General features: G+C 41.0%; 1 protein-coding gene across 1 annotated transcript in view; it reads left to right on the forward strand.

Moving 5' to 3' along the window:
- Positions 1–21,411, forward strand: part of NEB (nebulin) — a 226,170-nt gene that overhangs the window by 139,528 nt on the left and 65,231 nt on the right. Inside the window, exons 80-101 of the mRNA XM_011943053.1 lie at positions 854–958; positions 1,061–1,372; positions 2,079–2,183; positions 2,736–2,834; positions 3,031–3,132; positions 3,270–3,377; positions 3,967–4,278; positions 5,670–5,774; positions 5,883–5,987; positions 6,341–6,445; positions 7,554–7,661; positions 7,765–7,878; positions 8,622–8,819; positions 9,219–9,323; positions 10,009–10,113; positions 10,213–10,317; positions 10,622–10,729; positions 16,347–16,460; positions 17,407–17,604; positions 17,928–18,032; positions 18,656–18,760; positions 19,581–19,688. Coding sequence (XP_011798443.1) covers positions 854–958; positions 1,061–1,372; positions 2,079–2,183; positions 2,736–2,834; positions 3,031–3,132; positions 3,270–3,377; positions 3,967–4,278; positions 5,670–5,774; positions 5,883–5,987; positions 6,341–6,445; positions 7,554–7,661; positions 7,765–7,878; positions 8,622–8,819; positions 9,219–9,323; positions 10,009–10,113; positions 10,213–10,317; positions 10,622–10,729; positions 16,347–16,460; positions 17,407–17,604; positions 17,928–18,032; positions 18,656–18,760; positions 19,581–19,688 — 2,931 coding nt within the window. The remainder of the gene's footprint in view (positions 1–853; positions 959–1,060; positions 1,373–2,078; positions 2,184–2,735; positions 2,835–3,030; positions 3,133–3,269; positions 3,378–3,966; positions 4,279–5,669; positions 5,775–5,882; positions 5,988–6,340; positions 6,446–7,553; positions 7,662–7,764; positions 7,879–8,621; positions 8,820–9,218; positions 9,324–10,008; positions 10,114–10,212; positions 10,318–10,621; positions 10,730–16,346; positions 16,461–17,406; positions 17,605–17,927; positions 18,033–18,655; positions 18,761–19,580; positions 19,689–21,411) is intronic.

Genomic DNA, 21,411 nt, shown 5'->3' on the forward strand with positions numbered 1-21,411 from the left:
AAAAAAAAAAAAAAAGAAATTCTAATGTCTAAAGTTATCCCAATGTTACCAATACACTGACACAAGAAAACAAAGCCAAAACCTTTTTATTAACGAGATTATGAAGCATGAGCAACTACTTCAGGGCTATCATTCCAATTTAAAATTTATTGTACATTTGAAAATAACTGAAAGAGTATAATTGGAGCAATTTGGGAGGCCAAGGCAGGCAGATCACCTTAGGGTCAGGAGTTTGAGACCAGCCTGACCAACATGGAGAAACCCCGTCTCTACTAAAATACAAAATTAGCCGAGCCTGGTGGCACATGCCTGTAATCCCAGCTACTCGGGAGGTGGAGGAAGGAGAATGGCTTGGACCCAGGAGGCAGAGGTTGGGGTGAGTCGAGATCGCGCCATTGCCCTCCAGCCTGGGCAACAAGAGTGAAACTCCATCTCAAAAAAAAGAAAAAGAGTATAATTGGAATGCATATAACACAGACTTGATAAATGCTTGAGGTGGTGGGTACCCAGTTACCCTGATGTGACTATCACCCATTGTATGCCTACATCAAAATATCTCATGCACCCTAGAAATATATATACCTACTATGTACCCATAAAAATAACATATAAAACATTGAAAATAATAAAAACAAAAGAATGGAGATTGTCAAGCCCAGACCTTTGGACTCCAGACACCATTACATGTTCTAGGACAATGGTGCATAGAACAATTCTCACCTATTCTCTTCTTCAACTGCTCTCAAGTCCTTGGGCTTCAAAACTTTGCCCCTATGATATTAATTCCACCTGAGCCATTGAAGGTATTGGCAAATTTGAATCTAGGATGATATCTGATTTTTCTCCTTTTCAGAAACTTTACCGTGAGGGCTGGGATGAAATGAAGGCAGGCTGTGATGTCCGGCTGGATGCCATCCCCATCCAGGCTGCCAAGGCCTCCAGGGAGATTGCCAGTGACGTGAGTGGCCTTTTTTAACTTCTCAGTTTTTTTTTCAGCCAATGCTCTAGGTGCATCAAGAGGACATGCTGTGACCCATCTGCTTTATTTTTGCATCTCCAGTATAAATATAAGCTTGACCATGAGAAGCAGAAGGGACACTACGTGGGCACCCTCACAGCCAGGGATGACAACAAGATCCGCTGGGCCCTCATAGCTGACAAGCTCCAGAATGAACGAGAGTACCGTCTGGACTGGGCCAAGTGGAAGGCCAAGATCCAGAGCCCCGCGGACATGCTTTCCATCCTGCACTCTAAAAATTCCCAGGCTCTGGTCAGTGACGTGGATTACCGCAATTACCTGCACCAGTGGACCTGCATGCCTGACCAGAACGATGTGATTCAGGCCAAGAAGGCCTACGAACTGCAGAGCGATGTGAGTGGGCTGCATTTGGGAATGAACTCTTCTCAGTTTGCCATGAATCCCAGAGAGTTTATGACACTAAACCCTTTTTTCATCATTTTACAACTTCATAACACCAAGAATTTAATATTAGTGAGACCTTATAGTATGGTATCAAAATAGCCAAATCCAATAAGGACCTAGACTTTATATCAAGAAATAAATGGTAGTATGAATACAGGTCTTAATTGTATCAGATTAAAGAAAACTGTGAAAATATTCTTTCTATAGAATTTAGATGGCAATAGAAGCTTATATCCAGTAAAATATTGGCAGCCCATGGACAGGATGTAGGCGCAGACATGCTTTTTTAATTGATACAGTGTTTAGAAATTTTGAACTAAGTTGCCAAGATTTTAAAATCCAAAAATTTTTGTGTACAAATGTCGAATTTCCCATTTCTCTTGGAAATTCAGAGGACGCAGCTCTGAATTATCCCTTAGTAACAATCACCAGAATGGAATCAAGGATAACCCCTTTTAAATAAAAATATATGCTATAGTTTGTCACACTGCCTGGCCACCTAATTAATTTCTTTACATTACCTGCGTGGCTGCTTGAGTATGCCTTCCTTGGCTTATATAGCATTTACATTGTATTTCTTCATCAGACTAATGGATAGCCTAACTAGGACTACATGACCAGGGTTGCTGAACTCATTCTGGCCTTGTTTTCACAGAATGTTTACAAGTCTGACTTGGAATGGTTGCGTGGAATTGGGTGGATGCCAAATGACTCCGTGTCCGTCAATCATGCCAAACATGCCGCGGATATCTTCAGTGAGGTATTCCAAGATTTTACCCTGACATTCAGTACATTTCCCAAGAAAGTGACAAAATGCACAAACTAAAATATAGTCATCTAGTATCAGCAGTCTTAACCATTTCAATGGCTGTGATTTAAACTGGATATATGTATTTTTGAAAATGTACTGTCTCTATCACATTATGGGACCACATCCATAATATAATATCCAGGACATTCACTGATGCTTGGCATTGTATAAATGGAAAAATCTTTTTGTCAGCAATAGCAATATACTTGGGAAACGTTTGTCCCATTGGAAAAATGTGCATTGCGATACACATAATGATACATTATATAACTTTGAAAGCTAAGCAAACTTCCTACTTTAAAATCTGTGGGAGGCATAAGAAGCTGATACATTTGTTTAAAAAATAAAATGCTAAAAAGAAAGCCAAATTCCCAAGAAGACGCCATTCAAATATGGCACTGTATGTTTCTAGTAGAGAAGGACCCTAAATTTAGTGTATCTTTCTCAGTTCACACACGTCCAGGAATTACAACTATCTAAAAGATGCTTTCTTTCCCATAGAAAAAATATCGCACAAAAATAGAAACTCTCAACTTTACGCCTGTGGATGACAGAGTTGATTATGTGACAGCAAAACAAAGTGGCGAGATCCTCGATGATGTAAGTATATGGCTGTTTTATAATCTCACTATCAGGCAGATATCACTTCCAAAGCTTTTCCATCTACTTACACTCAACATGCAATCATCTGAAATACAGATTTTAATCATTAAAATGATGGATGCTAACAATTGCTTGGACAACATGATGTTTTCTTAATAAGTAACTTCCCCCTTGCCTCTCATTTTTTTTTTAGATTAAATACCGAAAAGACTGGAATGACACCAAATCAAAGTACACCCTCACAGAAACTCCCCTGCTGCACACTGCCCAGGAGGCTGCCAGGATACTGGACCAGGTATGGGTTTCACCCAGATGCCTGGTATTTGTGTACGAGTGGAGGGCCTTAATGGAACTGTAGGATAATTATGTACACAACTTACCCCTCCCTTCTGACTCCTCATTTTAACCCTTTATTGTGCCTCTGTCTTTCAGTATCTCTACAAGGAAGGCTGGGAGAGACAAAAAGCCACAGGTTACATTTTGCCTCCAGATGCTGTGCCATTTGTTCATGCCCATCACTCCAGTGACGTTCAGAGTGAGGTAATATATCCTGATGGGAGTGCATTTTGCAAAAGTGGGACCTTGCTCCCAGGGATTCCAGTTACGCTGAAGGCAGAGAAAGCACCTTCAAGGTGTTCAGTTTCAGTGTGGCAGACGTGGCCAGGCTTGGTGATGGTTGGAGTACCTGCTCCCTTTTTGATCTTTCTTCCATGGGCTTTGGTCTTTCTTCTTTCTTCACCACCTCCGCTCCCCCCACCCCCTTGGCTTCTTTAAAAGCAATTGTTCAAATTATTTACTTTTTCTTATATTCTCTGCCCTCCCTAAAATCTTTAGGCCTTCGAATAAAAATACTGCCAGAATCAGAGAATAAGTATATGTTTTTTCTCTATTTTTATTTTTTAAAATTTATTTTTATCATTTTTAGGGTGATCTCAGCAGAATATTTTTCTATTTTTAAATAGGTATTTCTTCACATGGATTTATTTCAATGCTTTTTATTATTTGTTCTCAGAGTTGGGGGTGGGTATCAAACAAAAATCTGGGGGGCTGAATTTGCTGATATCCCTTAGTAGATGGTCAAGCCCCCTCTTGTGAAAACTGATGGAATTTACATTCCTCTTCTCACCAGCTGAAATACAGAGCTGACCATGTGAAGCAAAAAGGTCATTATGTTGGTGTCCCGACGATGAGAGATGACCCTAAGCTGGTTTGGTTTGAGCATGCAGGCCAGATTCAGAATGAGAGACTATACAAAGAGGACTATCACAAAACAAAGGCCAAAATCAATATACCTGCTGATATGAAGTCTGTCTTGGCCGCCAAGGAGGGGCAGGCCCTTGTCAGTGATATTGACTACCGTAATTACTTGCACCAATGGACGTGTCATCCTGACCAGAATGATGTTATTCAGGCAAGAAAGGCCTATGACCTACAGAGCGATGTAAGTGATTTTTGTTTCTTCATTATCTAGAAACTCATGGTACACTCTGAGAATGAGGAGCAACATCCCAGATCCACAAGTGCTTGAAATTTGAGGCCACAGAAAATTTGTTCCCAAAGGGAACTGAGGCTGGATATGAAGTAGAGAAAGATCAGCAGCAGTGATGGATTGATTGGTTTGCCTACTGACTGCATTTCTGAATAACTTTCAATCTTTTTTTTTTTTTAAATCTGCTTTTGTACTGACTGCATTTCTGAATAACTTTCAATTTTTTTTTTTTTTAAATCTGCTTTTGTACCATTTTGGCCATCAGCAACTCCTCACTCACATTCACATGGAAAAGTATCAGTTGACTGAAAATAATAATTGGCTTGGGTGGGAATTGAGAATGAGTTGAGGTTTTGACAATATTAGGTGAGAAGCACAGTTAAAGACCTAAGCATGCCCTATTCCTGCTTTGCCAAGCATCTCATTCCTCGAGGTATTTATGAAGTTGTTCCCAAAGCAAAAGAGAAATGAAATACTGATTAAGCTGCACGAGGGCCCAGTATGCCTCATGCGGAGCTTTGGTAAAGCTAGGATAGAGAACAAGACATAATCTACCTCCCACTGATGCCTGAATCAAGATCTGTACCTGCCACCAGCCTTCAGTATGTGCAGAATAGTAACTTGATGCATCAACTTAGTTGCTTAGGTGCCCAGAGAAGCTAATGCTACCTGGGTCTTCTCATCATTAACAAAAGGGAACCTGGAAGTCAAAGACTGCTACAGCAAAGATGTTGAACTTGAACATCCAACTTCACTGGTTGCTGCAGCAAAATGGCCGTTGTGGAACTTTAATCAGAATAGCAACTCCTCTTATTTTCATGTCAAGTAGGCTGGGAGAATCCAGGTTCGTAAGGGCAAGAATAGGTTTGGCTGGGACCCAGGGGATGACTCCCCCTGCCCAATACATGAACATTTACTTGTGTAGTTTCCCTCATTTAGTCTAAATGCCCCCACATACTTCTACGTGACTAAATGTACCAAATCCATCTAAAAGTACAACCTCCTTGGTAAGCCTTTTCTTATGACAATAGCAGAAAATAACAGCCCCTTCCCCTCAACTCCAATAGCATTTGAGCACTTGATCTAATAGCACTTCTTGCTTTATAAATGACTTATCTCGACTCCTAGACTCCTTTATACTTACTCATCAAAGCACCAAGCATAGTGCCTCATGCACAGTAATAGCCTCAAGAAATATTGCTCAGGTGAAATCACAATTGAATGAATGAGACAACTACTAGAGAGAAATCCTTTAAAAGCTTTTGAAAAAATTGTAACCTGCCCCCTGTAAGCCTATGTCTCAGTCATTTATTCCTCCATTATACCTCTCTTCCTGCTCTCAGAATATCTACAAAGCTGACCTAGAGTGGCTCCGAGGCATTGGCTGGATCCCCCTGGATTCTGTGGACCATGTGAGGGTTACTAAGAACCAGGAAATGATGAATCAGGTATGCAAAGCCTGTTCTTCTAACCTAATGCCTGCCCTCCTACCTGCCATGTGTAGGTAGATAACCTGTGGTGGTGGACCTGTCTTAATTGTCTCCATTTCTTTACAGATCAAATATAAGAAAAATGCCCTTGACAACTATCCTAACTTTACAAGTGTGGTGGATCCTCCAGAGATTGTTTTAGCCAAGATTAATTCTGTCAATCAAAGTGATGTAAGTTTGCTTTGTGCAAGCTGAAGTGCACAGACTGGGGAGTAAATTATCTATCATTGGGTGGATCAGCTTAACTTTAGATAATTGCTTGTAAAAAAAATTGGGATGGGGTAAATTCTAAGATCATCTTTGGAGGGTGTGTCTTAAAAGTCACTAGCAGGTGGTAAATTGTATTCACTTTTAGGTATCTATATTCCTATCCAAATTATTCTATTGTTTTAGCTAAAATGGACTAACATTCAACCAGTTGGTTAGTTTTAATCTCTAAATGTGGACTGATTATGTTTCTAGGTAATCTTATAAAAATGTAATATATGCTTATAGTAATAAAAGATGTGGTTTTCTCTCCTTAGGTAAAATATAAAGAAACATTTAATAAAGCAAAGGGCAAGTACACGTTTTCACCAGACACACCGCATATCTCCCACTCCAGAGACATGGGAAAACTCTACAGCGCTGTGAGTTCTCTTTCATGTAATAACCACTCAGTTTCTAATTTGAAGCTCTTGTTGCATTCATATGCTTGGCTGATTTTGTCAACTGCTGAACTTATAAGGCAACCTATTATTTATTTTCCCACAGCACTTAGTCTTGTGTATTAGAAGTAGCATGGTATTCAAGGCAAATAGTACTTATTCGGCTGGTGTTTTTGAGCTCCTGTGATGTGCCAGGAGGAGGCAATGAGAGGCTAAAGCTCAATGAGACAAGCCTTCAGGAGCTCATGCAAGTGAGGGAACAGACTTAAATTGATAGAATAATAATCTAACAAGTGCTCTGGATGCACATAGGATTGAGCATCTACCAATAGAGAAAAGGGAGGAAAGTCTGGTCCCTCTTTAGTAATCATGCATCAGCATCTCTAGCCAACAAGAGGAAAACTTGCTCTCCAAAATTTCATTCAGTTAATTTAAAGGAGGCCGATGGTGCGTATGTGTGGCCTGGGAAAGGATCTTTGCCAGTTCTCTCCCTGTGTGCAAATTTCTTGTCACTTTTACTAGGATCACAGATATAGTCAACTCTTATAAAATGCCTAGAGTCAGCCAGGCATGGTGGCTCATGCCTGTAATCCCAGCACTTTGGGAGGGTGAGGCGGGTGGATCACCTGAGGTCAGGAGTTCGAGACCAGCTTGGCCAACATGGTGAAACCCTGTCTCTATGAAAAATACAGAAATTAGCCAGGTGTGATGGTACATGCCTGTAATCCCAGCTACTCGGGAGGCTGAGACAGGAGAATCTCTTGAACCCAGGAGGCGGAGGTTGCAGTGAGCCAAGATCACACCACTGCACACCAGCCTGGGTGACAGCAAGATTCCGTCTCAAAAAACATAAAAATAAAATAAAATAAAAAATAAAATAAAATGCCTAGAGTCTGTAAGTTTAATTTGCAATAAACCAAATAACTGCGCTGTTCTAGGTAGACACGCTAACGGCTATAGATAAAGATTTTAGCCTTGCCTTGAACATACATGTTTCATCTTAATTTGACCAACTCTTTTAGTGGTATCTGAAAGAAGCTGAAAGCAAACTTTCAACTTCTTTTTGTTGCCATGTATTTCTTTGTTCTAGATACTGTATAAAGGGGCATGGGAGGGCACCAAGGCCTACGGCTACACCCTGGATGAGCGCTACATTCCCATTGTTGGAGCCAAGCACGCTGATCTGGTGAACAGTGAGGTCAGTATGACCTTTTCCTCTCCTAAGTTTGAGAGTCTTTACTGGGGATCAAGGGGCTGGTTAGGAAACTCCAGCGATTCTCAATGTTGAACCCACTTTACAGCTTAAATACAAAGAGACATATGAGAAGCAGAAAGGTCACTACTTGGCTGGAAAAGTGATCGGTGAATTCCCTGGTGTGGTTCACTGTCTGGATTTCCAACAGATGAGGAGTGCGGTAAGTAAATGTCCACTTTAACATGGGATTTGTGCCCCGTAAGTGTGCTGTCGTGTCTGCATATTTATAACTTGCCCTTTGGTTCAGGTTAGCTGGGAAATGGAGTAACGTAAAGTCCTTCCTGCCAGTCAGCCTGTGGACTCTTAATGGCTGTGTGCTTCCTCCATGCCACTTTCTCCCTGACTATTAAACACTGTGACTGCTTTGTGTTAAGAAAAGGAAAAAGCATCAGGGTCACTATTTACCCTGTGTTATAAAAGGATGGGAAATTTCAGGCCAGGTGCAATGGCTCACGCCTGTAATCCCAGCACTTTGGGAGGCCAAGGCAGATGGATCACCAGATGTCAGGAGTTTGAGACTGGCCTGGCTAACATGGTGAAACCTCATCTCTACTAAAAATACAAAAATTAGCTGGGCATGGTGGCGCATGCCTGTAATTCCAGTTACTCGGGATGCTGAGGCATGAGAATTGTTTGAACCCAGGAGGCAGCGGTTGCAGTGAGTGGAGATCACACCATTGTAATCCAGTCTGGGCAACAGAGCAGGATACCATCTCAAAAAATAAAAAATAAAAAAAAGGATGGGAAATTTCAAAAGAAGAAGAATATCTTAAAGTACGATTTTTTTAACCTTAGTTTATTCTAGAGATACTGATCTAAATGGGAAATAAGGATCTAAAAGAGATTGATCTGAATAATTTACATTTAAATCCCTTTCTTATTTTTGTCTTTAAAACATGTTAGTTGAACTACAGAAAACATTATGAAGATACCAAAGCAAATGTTCATATCCCCAATGACATGATGAATCATGTGCTGGCTAAAAGGTGCCAGTACATCCTCAGTGACCTGGAGTATCGACACTATTTCCACCAGTGGACGTCTCTTCTGGAAGAACCCAATGTTATACGTGTCCGAAACGCCCAGGAGATCTTGAGTGATGTATGATGTCCTTTCTGAAGCTTGACTTAGCTACAGTTTCCATGACTCTGTCTTGGCTACCCCCCAACCCTGGCTGCCATGCTCCCATTGTCTCTGTATTCATAAATCTTGCTGCTTCTCAACACAAAGTGGCCTGAGTAACCACTTTTTGGTATAAGAATCCACCCTAAGCCATAGGACACATATGTTAAATATTTAATTGGTTTAACACTAAACTCAGACTTTGATATTGCTCTCAATCTTCTTTAGGCTTGGGAATTAAAGACCTTCCAGCTGGTGAGAGGCCTACCCTATGTCTTCAAAGCAAGAAGCACAGCCAACGGCTGACAGGAAATTATCAAATGCTCAATTGTAAATTCAGAATACCTTCCACATTTCATTGTTCTCTCTTTCTTGTAGAACGTGTATAAAGATGACCTGAATTGGTTGAAAGGCATTGGTTGCTATGTTTGGGATACACCCCAAATTCTCCATGCCAAGAAATCATACGACCTTCAGAGTCAGGTGAGCCACCTTCCTAGAAGGACTGACTCTCCATGGGTCATCAGAATCCATGGTGGTGTCAGTGGGTTCATGGGCAGGCTGAGAAAGCTGCTGTAGCAGTGTAGGCTCTAACTGACCAAAGCCCCTCCTCTCCCAAGCAAAGCTCTTCTAGTGGCCTGCTCTGGGGTTGGATCTTCCCAGTCTGAATCTCTCCTTTGGTTTAAGGCAGTGCACATTCATAACAAAAGTTTATCTGGGAGGTGTTTCATAGTGAACGACTCGCAAGCATCTATACTTTAGTTGATCAAGTTAACTTGCAGAGAGTAGGAGGTAGAAGCATCCTTTGATTACAGGTAGACAAGTTTTGGAGGAAAAAAATCAGTATCTGGAAAACTTTTCAGCATGTGGTTCAGCTCTGATGGGGCAGTTGTAACAGAGTGTTGAAAGTGAGGGGCTGCTGTCAGGGATGGAGGATAGGCATGGAAAAGGCAACAAAATGGCCAAAATCTCCACCCCAGTCTTGGTCAAGAGAAACTATTCATTCTGGCAGCCATACAAAGTCTGCAGGACTCTAGAATGACAGCCTGTTTGTTAGGATTAAAGCAGAAATCCAGAAATAAAGGCACATCTAAGTTGGCACATGCAGCTAAAACTGATGACAGACCTGTATGTTACCATTTGTGGTGACTTTTGTTTTTCTTCACAGCTACAATATACAGCAGCAGGTAAAGAAAATCTACAAAACTATAATCTGGTCACAGACACACCCGTCTATGTGACTGCTGTTCAGAGTGGCATTAATGCCAGTGAGGTGCGTCTTCCTGTACTCCTCTTCCAAGGACAAACTATTTCTTGTCTTTATGTATTTTCGAACAACAGAGGTAAATAACATATTGTTGCTTGTCTATAGGTGAAATATAAAGAAAATTATCATCAGAATAAGGACAAATACACAACAGTTCTGGAAACAGTGGATTATGACAGAACCAGAAACCTGAAGAATCTTTACAGCAGTGTGAGTTGAGTTTTTTCCCCTTCCTATATATGAGCCACCTTTCCCCCTTCTAAGACAGTAAGAGAATAAATGGGATGGACACTCTATCCCCAAAGGCTTTTCTATGATTTGTTTCCTGGACCTTCAATCCTACTTTACCTTATAAAATTCTAGTAGGTACAATTAAATAAGCCCCACCTTAAACGGAGTCCTGGGAGTTAGTAGGGAGTGTGTGAGAAGGACAGAAACAGAAGGAAAACCTGATATTCAGAAGTCAACCAGATGCATTTTCCCACATTCACAAGAAGGTCTTTAATTCCTGCAGAACCTTTACAAGGAGGCCTGGGATAGAGTGAAAGCCACCAGCTACATCCTGCCTTCCAGCACCTTGTCCCTGACACACGCCAAGAACCAGAAGCATCTGGCCAGCCATGTAAGTCAAACAAAAACATGACAGCTTTCCCACCCTCCCCTGCTCTCCACTCCAAGAATCTTTCAGGCTGATTCATGCGTTGTCCAGAAGTACCCCCAGCATTCCCGTGGGCATGTCCAGGAAATAATTCCAAATGCTCAGTTATTAGAGTCTATGTACTCACCGCCTCTCTATCTCTCTCTGCTGCCTGGAGAGAATCACAAGCACTTGCAAGGAGGACAGGATGTGACCTTTCAGGCTGCCTGTCTGCACATGATAATCTCTGCTAAAGCCAGAAGTAAAGATGGGCTGAAGACATAATACACCCTACAAAAATAGACTTTTTCAATAGAATTATATGGATGTTGGGCAAAAATAAACCAGTGAATATAACTGGTTATTATACCATCCCCAGTTAATATAAATTATTTTATAGCAATGAAATAGAAAACATTAAAAAAAGTTTAATTCTCCTTTTTTAAGTAGAACTTTTCTTGGATATAAACATAAATGTAAAACAAACAAACCCTAAATCTCATGAGCTGTTTAAATATAGCAGAAGGTCGTACGTCCTCTAACTCTGTATGCCTTTAAATCTTATGACCTCTAACCATTAATGCTCTTAAGTAACACCTTTTTGTGTGTGAGTGTTTTGTTTTGGTTTCTTATACTTTAAGTTCTGGGGTACATGTGCAGAACATGGAGGTTTGTTACATGGGTATGCATGTGCCATGGTGGTTTGCTGCACCCATCAACCCATCATCTACATTAGGTATTTCTCCTAATGCTATCCCTCCCCTAACCCCCTACTCCCTGACAGGACCTAGTGTGTGATGTTCCCCTCCCAGTGTCCATGTGTTCTTACTGTTCAACCCCCACTTATGAGTGAGAACATACAGTGTTTGGTTTTCTGTTCTTGTGTTAGTTTGCTGAGAATGATGGTTTCAAGCTTCATCCTTGTGCCTGCAAAGGACATGAACTCATCCTTTTTTATGGCTGCATAGTATTCCATGGTGTATATGTGCCACATTTTCTTTATCTAGTCTATCATGACTGCGTAGTATTCCATGGTGTATATGTGCCACATTTTCTTTATCCATTCTATCATTGATGGGCATTTGGTTGGTTCCAAGTCTTTGCTATGGTGAAGAGTGCTGCAATAAACACACGTGTGCATGTGTCTTTATGGTAGAATGATTTCTAATCCATTGGGTATATACCCAGTAATGGGATGGCTGGGTCAAATGGTATTTCTAGTTCTAGATCCTTGAGGAATCACCACACTGTCTTCCACAATGGTTGAACTAGTTTACAGTCCCACCAACAGTGTAAAAGCGTTCCTATTTCTCCACATCCTCTCCAGCATCTGTTGTTTCCTGACTTTGTAATGATTGCTATTCTAACTGGTGTGAGATAGTATCTCATTGTGGTTTTGATTTGCATTTCTCTAATGACCAGTGATGATGAGCATTTTTTCATATATTTGTTGGTCACATAAATGTCTTCTTTTGAGAAGTGTCTGTTCATATCCTTTGCCCACTTTCTCATGGGGTTGTTTTTTTCTTGTAAATTTGTTTAAATTCTTTGTAGATTCTGGATATTAGCCCATTGTCAGATGGATAGATTGCAGAAATTTTCTCCCATTCTGTAGGTTGCCTGTTCACTCTGATGATAGTTTGTTTTGCCGTGCAGAAGTTCTTTAGTTTAATTAGATTCCATTTGTCTATTTTGGCTTTTGTTGCCATTGCTTTTGGTGTTTTAGTCATGAAGTATTTGCCCATGCCTATGTCCTGAAAGGTATTGCCTAAGTTTTCTTCTGGGGTTTTTATGGTTTTAGGTCTTTTGTGTAAGTCTTTAATCCATCTTGAGTTAATTTTTGTATAAGGTGTAAGGAAGGGATCCAGCTTCAGCTTTCTGCACATGGCTAGCCAGTTTTCCCAGCACCATTTATTAAATAGGGAGTCTTCTTCCCATTGCTTGTTTTTGTCAGGTTTGTCAAAGATCAGGTGATTATAGATATATGGTGTTATTTCTGAGACCTCTGTTCTGTTCCATTGGTCTATATATCTGTTTTGGTACAAGTACCATGGTATTTTTATTACTGTAGCCTTGTAGTACAGTTTGAAGTCAGATAGTGTAATGCCTCCAGCTTTAGTTTTTTCCAATTCTGTGAAGAAAGTCAGTGGTAGCTTGAGAGGGATGACATTGAATCTATAAATTACTTTGGACAGCATGGCCATTTTCATGATATTGAGTCTTCCTATCCATGAGCATGGAATGTTTTTCCATTTGTTTGTGTCCTCTCTTATTTCCTTGAGCAGTGGTTTGTAGTTCTCCTTGAAGAGGTCCTTCATATCCCTTGTAAGTTTGATTTCTAGGTATTTTATTATCTTTGTAGCAGTTGTGAGTTGGAGTTCACTCGTGATTTGGCTCTCTGTTTGTCTGTTATTGGTATATAGGAATGCTTGTGATTTTTGCACATTGATTTTGTATCCTGAGACTTTGCTGAAGTTGCTTATCAGCTTAAGGAGATTTTGGACTGAGATGATGGGGTTTTCTAAATATACAATCATGTCATCTGCAAACAGGGACAATTTGACTTCCTCTTTTCCTAATTGAATACCCGTTATTTCTTTCTTCTTGCCTGATTGCCCTGGCCAGAACTTCCAATACTATGTTGAATAGGAGTGGTGAGAGAGGGCATCCCTGGCTTGTGCCAGTTTTCAAAGGGAATGCTTCCAGCTTGTGCCCATTCAGTATGATACTGGCTGTGGGTTTGTTATAAATAGCTCTTATTATTTTGAGGTTTGTCCCATCAATAGCTAGTTTATTGAGAGTTTTTAGCATGAAGGGCTGTTGAATTTTGACAAATGCCTTTTCTGCATCTATTGAGATAATCATGTGATTTTTGTCGTTGGTTCTGTTTCTGTGATAGATTATATTTATTGATTTGCATATGTTGAACCAGGCTTGCATCCCAGGAATGAAGCCGACTTCATCATGGTAGATAAGCTTTTTGATGTGCTGCTGGATTTGGTTTCATAAAACAGTATTTTTTGAGGATTTTCACATTGATGTTCACCAGGGATATTGACCTAAGATTTTCTGTTTTTGTTGTGCCTCTGTCAGGTTTTGGTATCAGGATGATGCTGGCCTCATAAAATGAGTTAGGGAGGATTCCCTTTTTTTCTGTTGTTTGGAATAGTTTCAGAAGGGATGGTACCAGCTCCTCTTTGTACCTCTAGTAGAATTCGGCTGCGAATGCCTCTGGTCCTGGACTTTTTTTGGTGGTAGGCTATTAATTACTGCCTCAATTTCAGAGCCTGCTATTGGTCTATTCAGGGATTCAACTTCTTCCTGGTTTAGTCGTGGGAGGGTGTATGTGTCCAGGAATTTATCCTTTTCTTCTAGATTTTCTAGTTTATTTGCGTAGAGGTGTTTATAGTATTCTCTGATGGTAGTTTGTATTTCTCTGGGATCGGTGGTGATATCCCTTTTATCATTTTTTTATTGTGTCTATGTGATTCTTCTCTCTTTCTTTGTTAGTCTTGCTAGTAGTCTATCAATTTTGTTGATCTTTTCAAAAAACCAGCCCCTGGATTCATTCATTTTTTTGGAGGGTTTTTTGTGTCTCAATCTCCTTCAGTTCTGTTCTGATCTTAGTTATTTCTTGCCTTCTGCTAGCTTTTCGATTTGTTTGCTCTTGCTTCTCTAGTTCTTATAATTGTGATGTTAGGGTGTCGATTTTAGATCTTTCCTGCTTTCTCTTGTGGGCATCTAGTGCTATAAATTTTCTTCTACACACTGCTTTAAATGTGTCCCAGAGATTCTGAGTTCAAGTCCTGGATATCCTTGTTAATTTTCTGTCTGGTTGATCTGTCTAGTGTTGACAGTGGGGTGTTAAAGTCCCCCACTATTGTTGTGTTGCAGTCCAAGTCTCTTTGTAGGTCTCCAAGAACTTGTTTAATGAATCTGCGTGCTCCTGTGTTGGGTGCATATATATTTAAGATAGTTAGCTCTTCTTGTTTCATTGATCCCTTTTCCATTATGTAATGTCCTTCTTTGTCTCTTTTGATCTTTGTTGGTTTAAAGTCTGTGTAAAACCTTTAATTGTAAAATTCCCTGTAACCTTTATTGTAATTCTTAGCCCAGTGCTCCTTCAGAAAAATTAGAGACTTTATCTCTTAATTGTGAACATTTTATGTAACACTTTAAATCAGCATTTCTCAAACATGTTTTGACCAGGACTCACGGTGGGAAATTTATTTTTTATTTCAAGTTCACATACACACATACACACCCCTGAAGTTTATGTGAGTTTCTTCTGGCACAAATGTCTCACAGAAGAGCAGTGACTGCTAGACTAGAGACAGTGCACTCTGATCATTTCCATTCTGTTCTACTCATTTAAATGCTAGTGACTCAGTAAATTGATTTCACTACTCTACTGGACTTACAGATGCACAGCTTAGAAATAAACTTCATTAGACAGTCTATGGAATTATTTAATTTTTACCTGGAGGAAAAAGTAAGGTATGTGATTTTACCCAGACCCAACTCTATTTGGAAGATTGCAAAAAGGAGCAAACTTTTCATTTTGGAAGAAAAGTATTATAGATAAGATTTAAAAAGCTCAAAAGAGGCTTTTCCCTTGAGTCATGAACAGATTGAGGCAAGATTCTTGGCAAGTTGGTTTTGGAGCAAGGTAAAACATAGAGAAATTAATCCTTTAAAAGAAGTATTCTGACCTTATTTTAGGAAAAAGCTTTGTGTGTGTGTGTGTGTGTGTGTGTGTGTGTGTGTGTGTTTAAAAGGGTGTCTTTAAATTCTATCATCTTTGAAGCTGAGAAATAGATTAGATGTAAGAAGCTGATTTTCTGTTTTGGAAAAATCTGGTGGAAATGTTGGTTGGTCTACAGTCAATGAAGAGCATTGCTGGAATTCTGATACAAACATATACTCCCATCTCTCTCTTGTTACAGAGGTGCAAGTCTCGGAGTAGTGGAAGAATTGTTATTTTATTATTGTGTGCTATGAGATTGGATCTCAGTCTCTGTCTTAACCTGGGTTTATATAATCATGGAACACTAATTAATAGGCACCATGGCTTAAGAACTAGTTGTTATCCCACAGAAGTTGATTGCACTGTATTTTTGAAAGCCTTGTAGACACTGAAATCCAAGGATTGTGTCTTCTTAGCAGCAGACTTTTCAGTTATTAAAAACAAAGATATTCCTAAGCACAGTTTTAATCTTGTACTCATGGTAGTAAGAAAAACAAAGCCATTACCACAAGAGAATATTTTTAAATTACATAATCTTTAAAATGAATTGCTTGTAGTAGCAGTAAAAGTACTAGTATTGCTATAGGAGTTTTGAAAATAGCAACTAAAATTTCACAGTGCTCTCCGGTTTCAAAGTACTTTTGTTACAGTCTGATTTCAGCCACATGATAACCCCATGGCAGGCGCTACTGCTCTATCGCTCTGTACAGTTGGGGAAATGAGCTCAGAGAAGTGGTGTCCCCAGCGCTGGGTGGATCTCAGAGTCAGGTTTTCCCGTTAAGTCTTATGCTGTTTTAACAATATAAATCCATTGCTCTCTCAAACTCTTTCTTCCTTTCTACTTTTTCTCTATAGGTCAAATATCGGGAGGAATATGAAAAGTTCAAAGCTCTTTATACGTTACCAAGAAGTGTTGACGATGATCCAAACACAGCACGGTGTCTCCGAGTTGGCAAATTTAACATCGATGTAAGTACAGCCATGCGCCCCTTAACGACTAGGATACATTCTGAGAACTGTGCCGCTCGTTATGTGATTCCATTGTTGTGCTAACATCATAGAGTGCACTTCCACATACTGAGATGGGATAGCCTATTGCTCCTAGACTACAAACCTGTACAGCATGTTACTGTACTGAATACTGTAGGCAACTGTGACACAGTGGCAAGTATTTGTGTATCTAAACATAAAAAAGGTTCAGTAAAAACACAGCATTATAATCTTTTGACTGAAACATTGTTATGCAACACATGAGGGTAACTCCAAAGACCTTACTTCAAATTTAAGTCAAGTAAAATAGCCATGTATTATTAATAGGAACCTTTCCTTCCCCCCGCCAAGCCCCGGACTTTTTTTTTTTTAAGACAGGTCTCACTCTGTTGCCCCGGCTGGAGGGCGGTGGTGCAATCATGGCTCACTGCAGCCTCTACCTCTCGGGCTCCAGGAATCATCCCACCTCAGCCTCCTGAGTAACTGAGTCTTCAGGCATGCACCACCACACCCAGCTAAGGTTTTAATTTTTTGTAGCGATTGGAATCTCGCTATGTTGCCCACTCTGGTCTCAAACTCCTGGGCTCAAGCGATCCTCCTGCCTCAGTCTCCCACAGTGCTGGGATTGCAGATGTCACAGTGCTGAGATTGCAGGTGTGAGTCATCATGCCCAGCCTGAACATTTTCTATTTACCAATGCATATGACACTGACTGTGCACATGTAAAGAAGCTACATATTATTTCAGCTATAATGCTTTATTTTTTTTAATTTCCCCTATTAATCTATAGAAAATGTCAGAAAATACCAGTCCCCACCCTGCCCCCAACTGTTTGCTGTGAGTTGCTTAGCCTGACTTCTCATGTATGGCCATGATGCCTTGGCACAATTTCCTGTATAACTGGCATGTGATTTTAACTTGACAGCGCTTGTACAGATCAGTTTATGAAAAGAACAAGATGAAAATCCACATCGTGCCCGACATGGTAGAGATGGTTACCGCAAAGGATTCTCAGAAGAAAGTCAGCGAGATTGATTACCGCCTGCACCTCCATGAATGGATTTGCCACCCCGACTTGAAAGTCAATGATCACGTCAGGAAAGTCACAGATCAGATCAGTGATGTAAGCCTGTGACTTAAGAAGGACCCCTCCACGGCCCTGCCCCATGGCCCCACCCAGAAGAGCAGCAAACTCACCCATTTCTTTACCTTAGCCTTTTTCCACTATTTCTTCCCTGTATGTCCATGTGTCTGACTTGACTTCGGAGCTGTCTCTGGAAGCAGGGCTCTGTGTACGCATGTTTCTGTGGCTCCCCTGAGCCTCTTTGCATGATGCCTTTGCTCCTCATTACACAAAGGCTTCTGAGTCTAGAATGTACCTGTTTTTAGTGTTTACGTTATTATGGTCAATTTTTTTTTCTGATCTTCTTTATCAAAACCCTCCAGATTGTGTACAAGGATGACCTCAACTGGCTGAAAGGCATTGGTTGCTACGTCTGGGACACTCCTGAAATCCTCCATGCCAAGCATGCTTATGATCTACGTGATGATGTGAGTTTGCCTTGTTTTGTTCTTTAGTATATTTCCATTTCTCCATAGTCTAGAGTTAAGAGGAGGTTATGTAAAATCGGGACATTGTCACAGGCCAGCTCTGGGGGGTGGCTGAGCTGGAGAAAGATGCTAGGAGCAGAGCAACCATCTCTTAGGAAGGCATATGGCATTCTTATTAAACTGTGCAGTCCAGGTACGCCATCATCTCTGATAGAGAAGGGACCACCGGCTTCTCTTTCTACGTTTTAGGCAATTTTGGATATATTAACAAGCATTTAATTGCCATTTTAGGAAAGTGTCATTTGTTAGCATTTGCAATGCTATAGACAAGCTCTATTTGTAAAGAGAGGATTTTCCAGGCAAATTAAATACTGCAATGAGGATTTCGGTAAGAAAGCTCAAACTTTCCTATAAGAGTAGTTATCAAGTGTCCTAGAAGACTCTAGAAGCCCCATATAAGTGTTGGTTACACTGTTATAAAATTCAAAAGCATCTCGGTCTGTTGAATAAGTGCTGATGAATGTAAATCTCATGAGTTAAAAGCAACCAAACCCTCTATGAAAACCAGCAGTTTCAAGCATAAGGAATGGTCCAACATGGGCTTGTTTTCTTCCTCTTGGCAGATCAAGTATAAAGCTCACATGTTGAAAACAAGGAATGACTATAAGCTTGTCACAGATACACCAGTCTACGTGCAGGCTGTCAAAAGTGGGAAACAGCTAAGTGACGTAAGTGCTCTCTGGGGAAGTTAAGTGGACAGTAATAAAGGCAGGGCCACCACTCAAGCAGAGGTGGCAAAAACCACAGACCGGGCAGTGCCAAGTCTTTTCTAACTGGGAAACCAGAGTTGGTGCGTTTGAAAGCACTGAAGATGCTGCTGGCTATTGTTTCCTGAAACCTGATGCATTCAAGCAGTTTGCTTGGGTAGAGCTATAGGTGATCTCAGTCTATGAAGTAACTTTGTGCCTTAGTGCTTCCAACGTTGTTTTTTGTGCCCTGTGTCATAGCAAGTTTATTTCCATCTAGGCCATTTAATAAATTAGAGCCAATTATGGTAGAATAAGAAGCAAGCAGGCTCTGGAGTTAGAGTTGTGGAGTGCAGTCTCGCCTCTACCACACATTATCTATAAGGCTTATGAAAAGCACTTAATCCATCTGAACCTCCCATTCTGATGCATAAAATGGGGACATAAGGAAGCACCCACTATGACGCCTGACTCAGAGCAGGCAGGGCAGGCACAAAGCTGCTCTTTCTTTATTAACTCCACAGTTTGAAAAGTCAATATCAGATCCCGCCAGTGAGTGCAAACATTGAGACCTATTATTTTGGAACTTCCAGTGGTAAAATGCCCACCCCTCCTCTTCTTATGCCTGGGCCATCTCTTCTGTTTCTCAGTGTGATCACGTGTCCACACGCTGGCTCTGATCCTATTGGACAAGCCACAGAGTTCTCCAGGCAAAGGGAAGCAGGCTACCGTTATTTTTTTTTTACAGAGGGAGCTGGGTTCCCATTCTCTTTGCTTCTAACAATGGTTCTTTCTGCACCAGGCTGTCTACCACTATGACTATGTGCACAGTGTCAGAGGCAAAGTGGCTCCAACTACCAAAACCGTGGATCTGGACCGGGCCCTTCATGCATACAAGCTCCAGAGTTCGGTAAGCAGTGAGAACTTGATAGTGCCCAGCAGAAATCCATTACATCAGCTCAGCTTGCTTCCTCTTGACTTTACCTTGTATAAATGCTGTTCCATTCACATGAGGTGAAAAAACAAAAACACAGAGCATAATCTGTCTTCCCTCCTAGCTGCCAGGATCCCCCTATGGATCAATCAAACTAACATAAATGGGTATGTTTTAGCAATATTTACAAGTTACAAAGAAGAAAGCCAATATACCTTCTCTGCTTTCAAAAAGCTGAAAATCAAGATGACAGAGACAAGGCTTTTAACCTCAATAAAAAAGGAACTAGAAATTGTTGCTGGAATTCAGAAGAGAAAGAACCTGGATCCCACCTGCATATTTAATCTGTCTATTCTGTGTTACCCAGTGGTGCTGATTTGGTCTCAACTTTTCATGCTATTTCTCATCTTGAATATTAAAAATAATTTTGGGCCAGGTGCAGTGGCTGACGCCTGTAATCCCAGCAATTTGGGAGGCTGAGGTGGGCAGATCACCTGAGATCAGGACTTCGAGACCAGCCTGGCCAACATGGTGAAACCCCATCTCTACTAAAAGTACAAAAAATTAGCCAGACGTGATAGTGCATGACTGTAATCCCAGCTACTTGGGAGGCTGAGGCAGGAAAATCGCTTGAATCCAGGAGGCGGAGGTTGCAGTGAGCCGAGATCGCGCCATTGCACTCCAGCCTGGGCAACAAGAGCAAAACTCCGTTTCAAATAATAATAATAATAATAATAATAATAATAACTGTGGCCCGTAATAATAACAGTGGCTCATGCCTGTAATCCCAGCACTTTAGGAGGTCACAGCAGGCGGATAGCTTGAGCCTGGAGTTCAAGACCAGCCTGAGCAACATCGTGAAACCCTGTCTGTATAAAAATACAAAAATAAATAAATTAGTCAGGTATGCATCTGTGATCCCAGCTACTTTGAGAGGCCCAAAATAAATTATTTTATTTATTTGGGATAAATCCAAAATAAATTATCTATCCCAAAAATAAATTAGAGTGGCATGCATCTGTGGTCCCAGCTACTTGGGAAGTTGAGGTGAAAAGATTACCTGAGCCCAGGGAGGTCAAGGATGCAGTGAGCTGTGATGGTTCCACTGCATTACAGCCTGGGTGACAGTGTGAGACCCTGTCTAGAAAATAAAAATAATTTGGTTTTTCATATTTTAAATGTAATTCTTTTTTTCTTTTTTGAGACAGAGTCTCGCTCTGTCGCCCAGGCTGGAGTGCAGTGGCCGGATCTCAGCTCACTGCAAGCTCCGCCTCCCGGGTTTACGCCATTCTCCTGCCTCAGCCTCCCAGTAGCTGGGACTACAGGAACCCGCCACCTCGTCCAGCTAGTTTTTTTTTGTATTTTTTAGTAGAGACGGGGTTTCACCGTGTTAGCCAGGATGGTCTCGATCTCCTGACCTCGTGATCCGCCCGTCTCAGCCTCCCAAAGTGCTGGGATTACAGGCTTGAGCCACCGCGCCCGGCCTTAAATGTAATACTTAATCCTAAACTCCAAGACAGCGTATTTAAGGTCACAGACAGACACTCCTCCCTGTCCTCCCTTTCTGCCATGAACATGTGCATCCTGACCTCTTCCCGGCCTGATGTCAACATACTGTGTTTGGAGGAGGCAGGAGAGGGTAATACAAACATGTACCTGGCTATATCTTGGTGATGGCTTGCATATCATCATCACCTGA

Source organism: Colobus angolensis, unplaced genomic scaffold (genome assembly GCF_000951035.1).
Source record: "Colobus angolensis palliatus isolate OR3802 unplaced genomic scaffold, Cang.pa_1.0 Scaffold215, whole genome shotgun sequence".
Lineage (NCBI taxonomy): Eukaryota > Metazoa > Chordata > Mammalia > Primates > Cercopithecidae > Colobus > Colobus angolensis.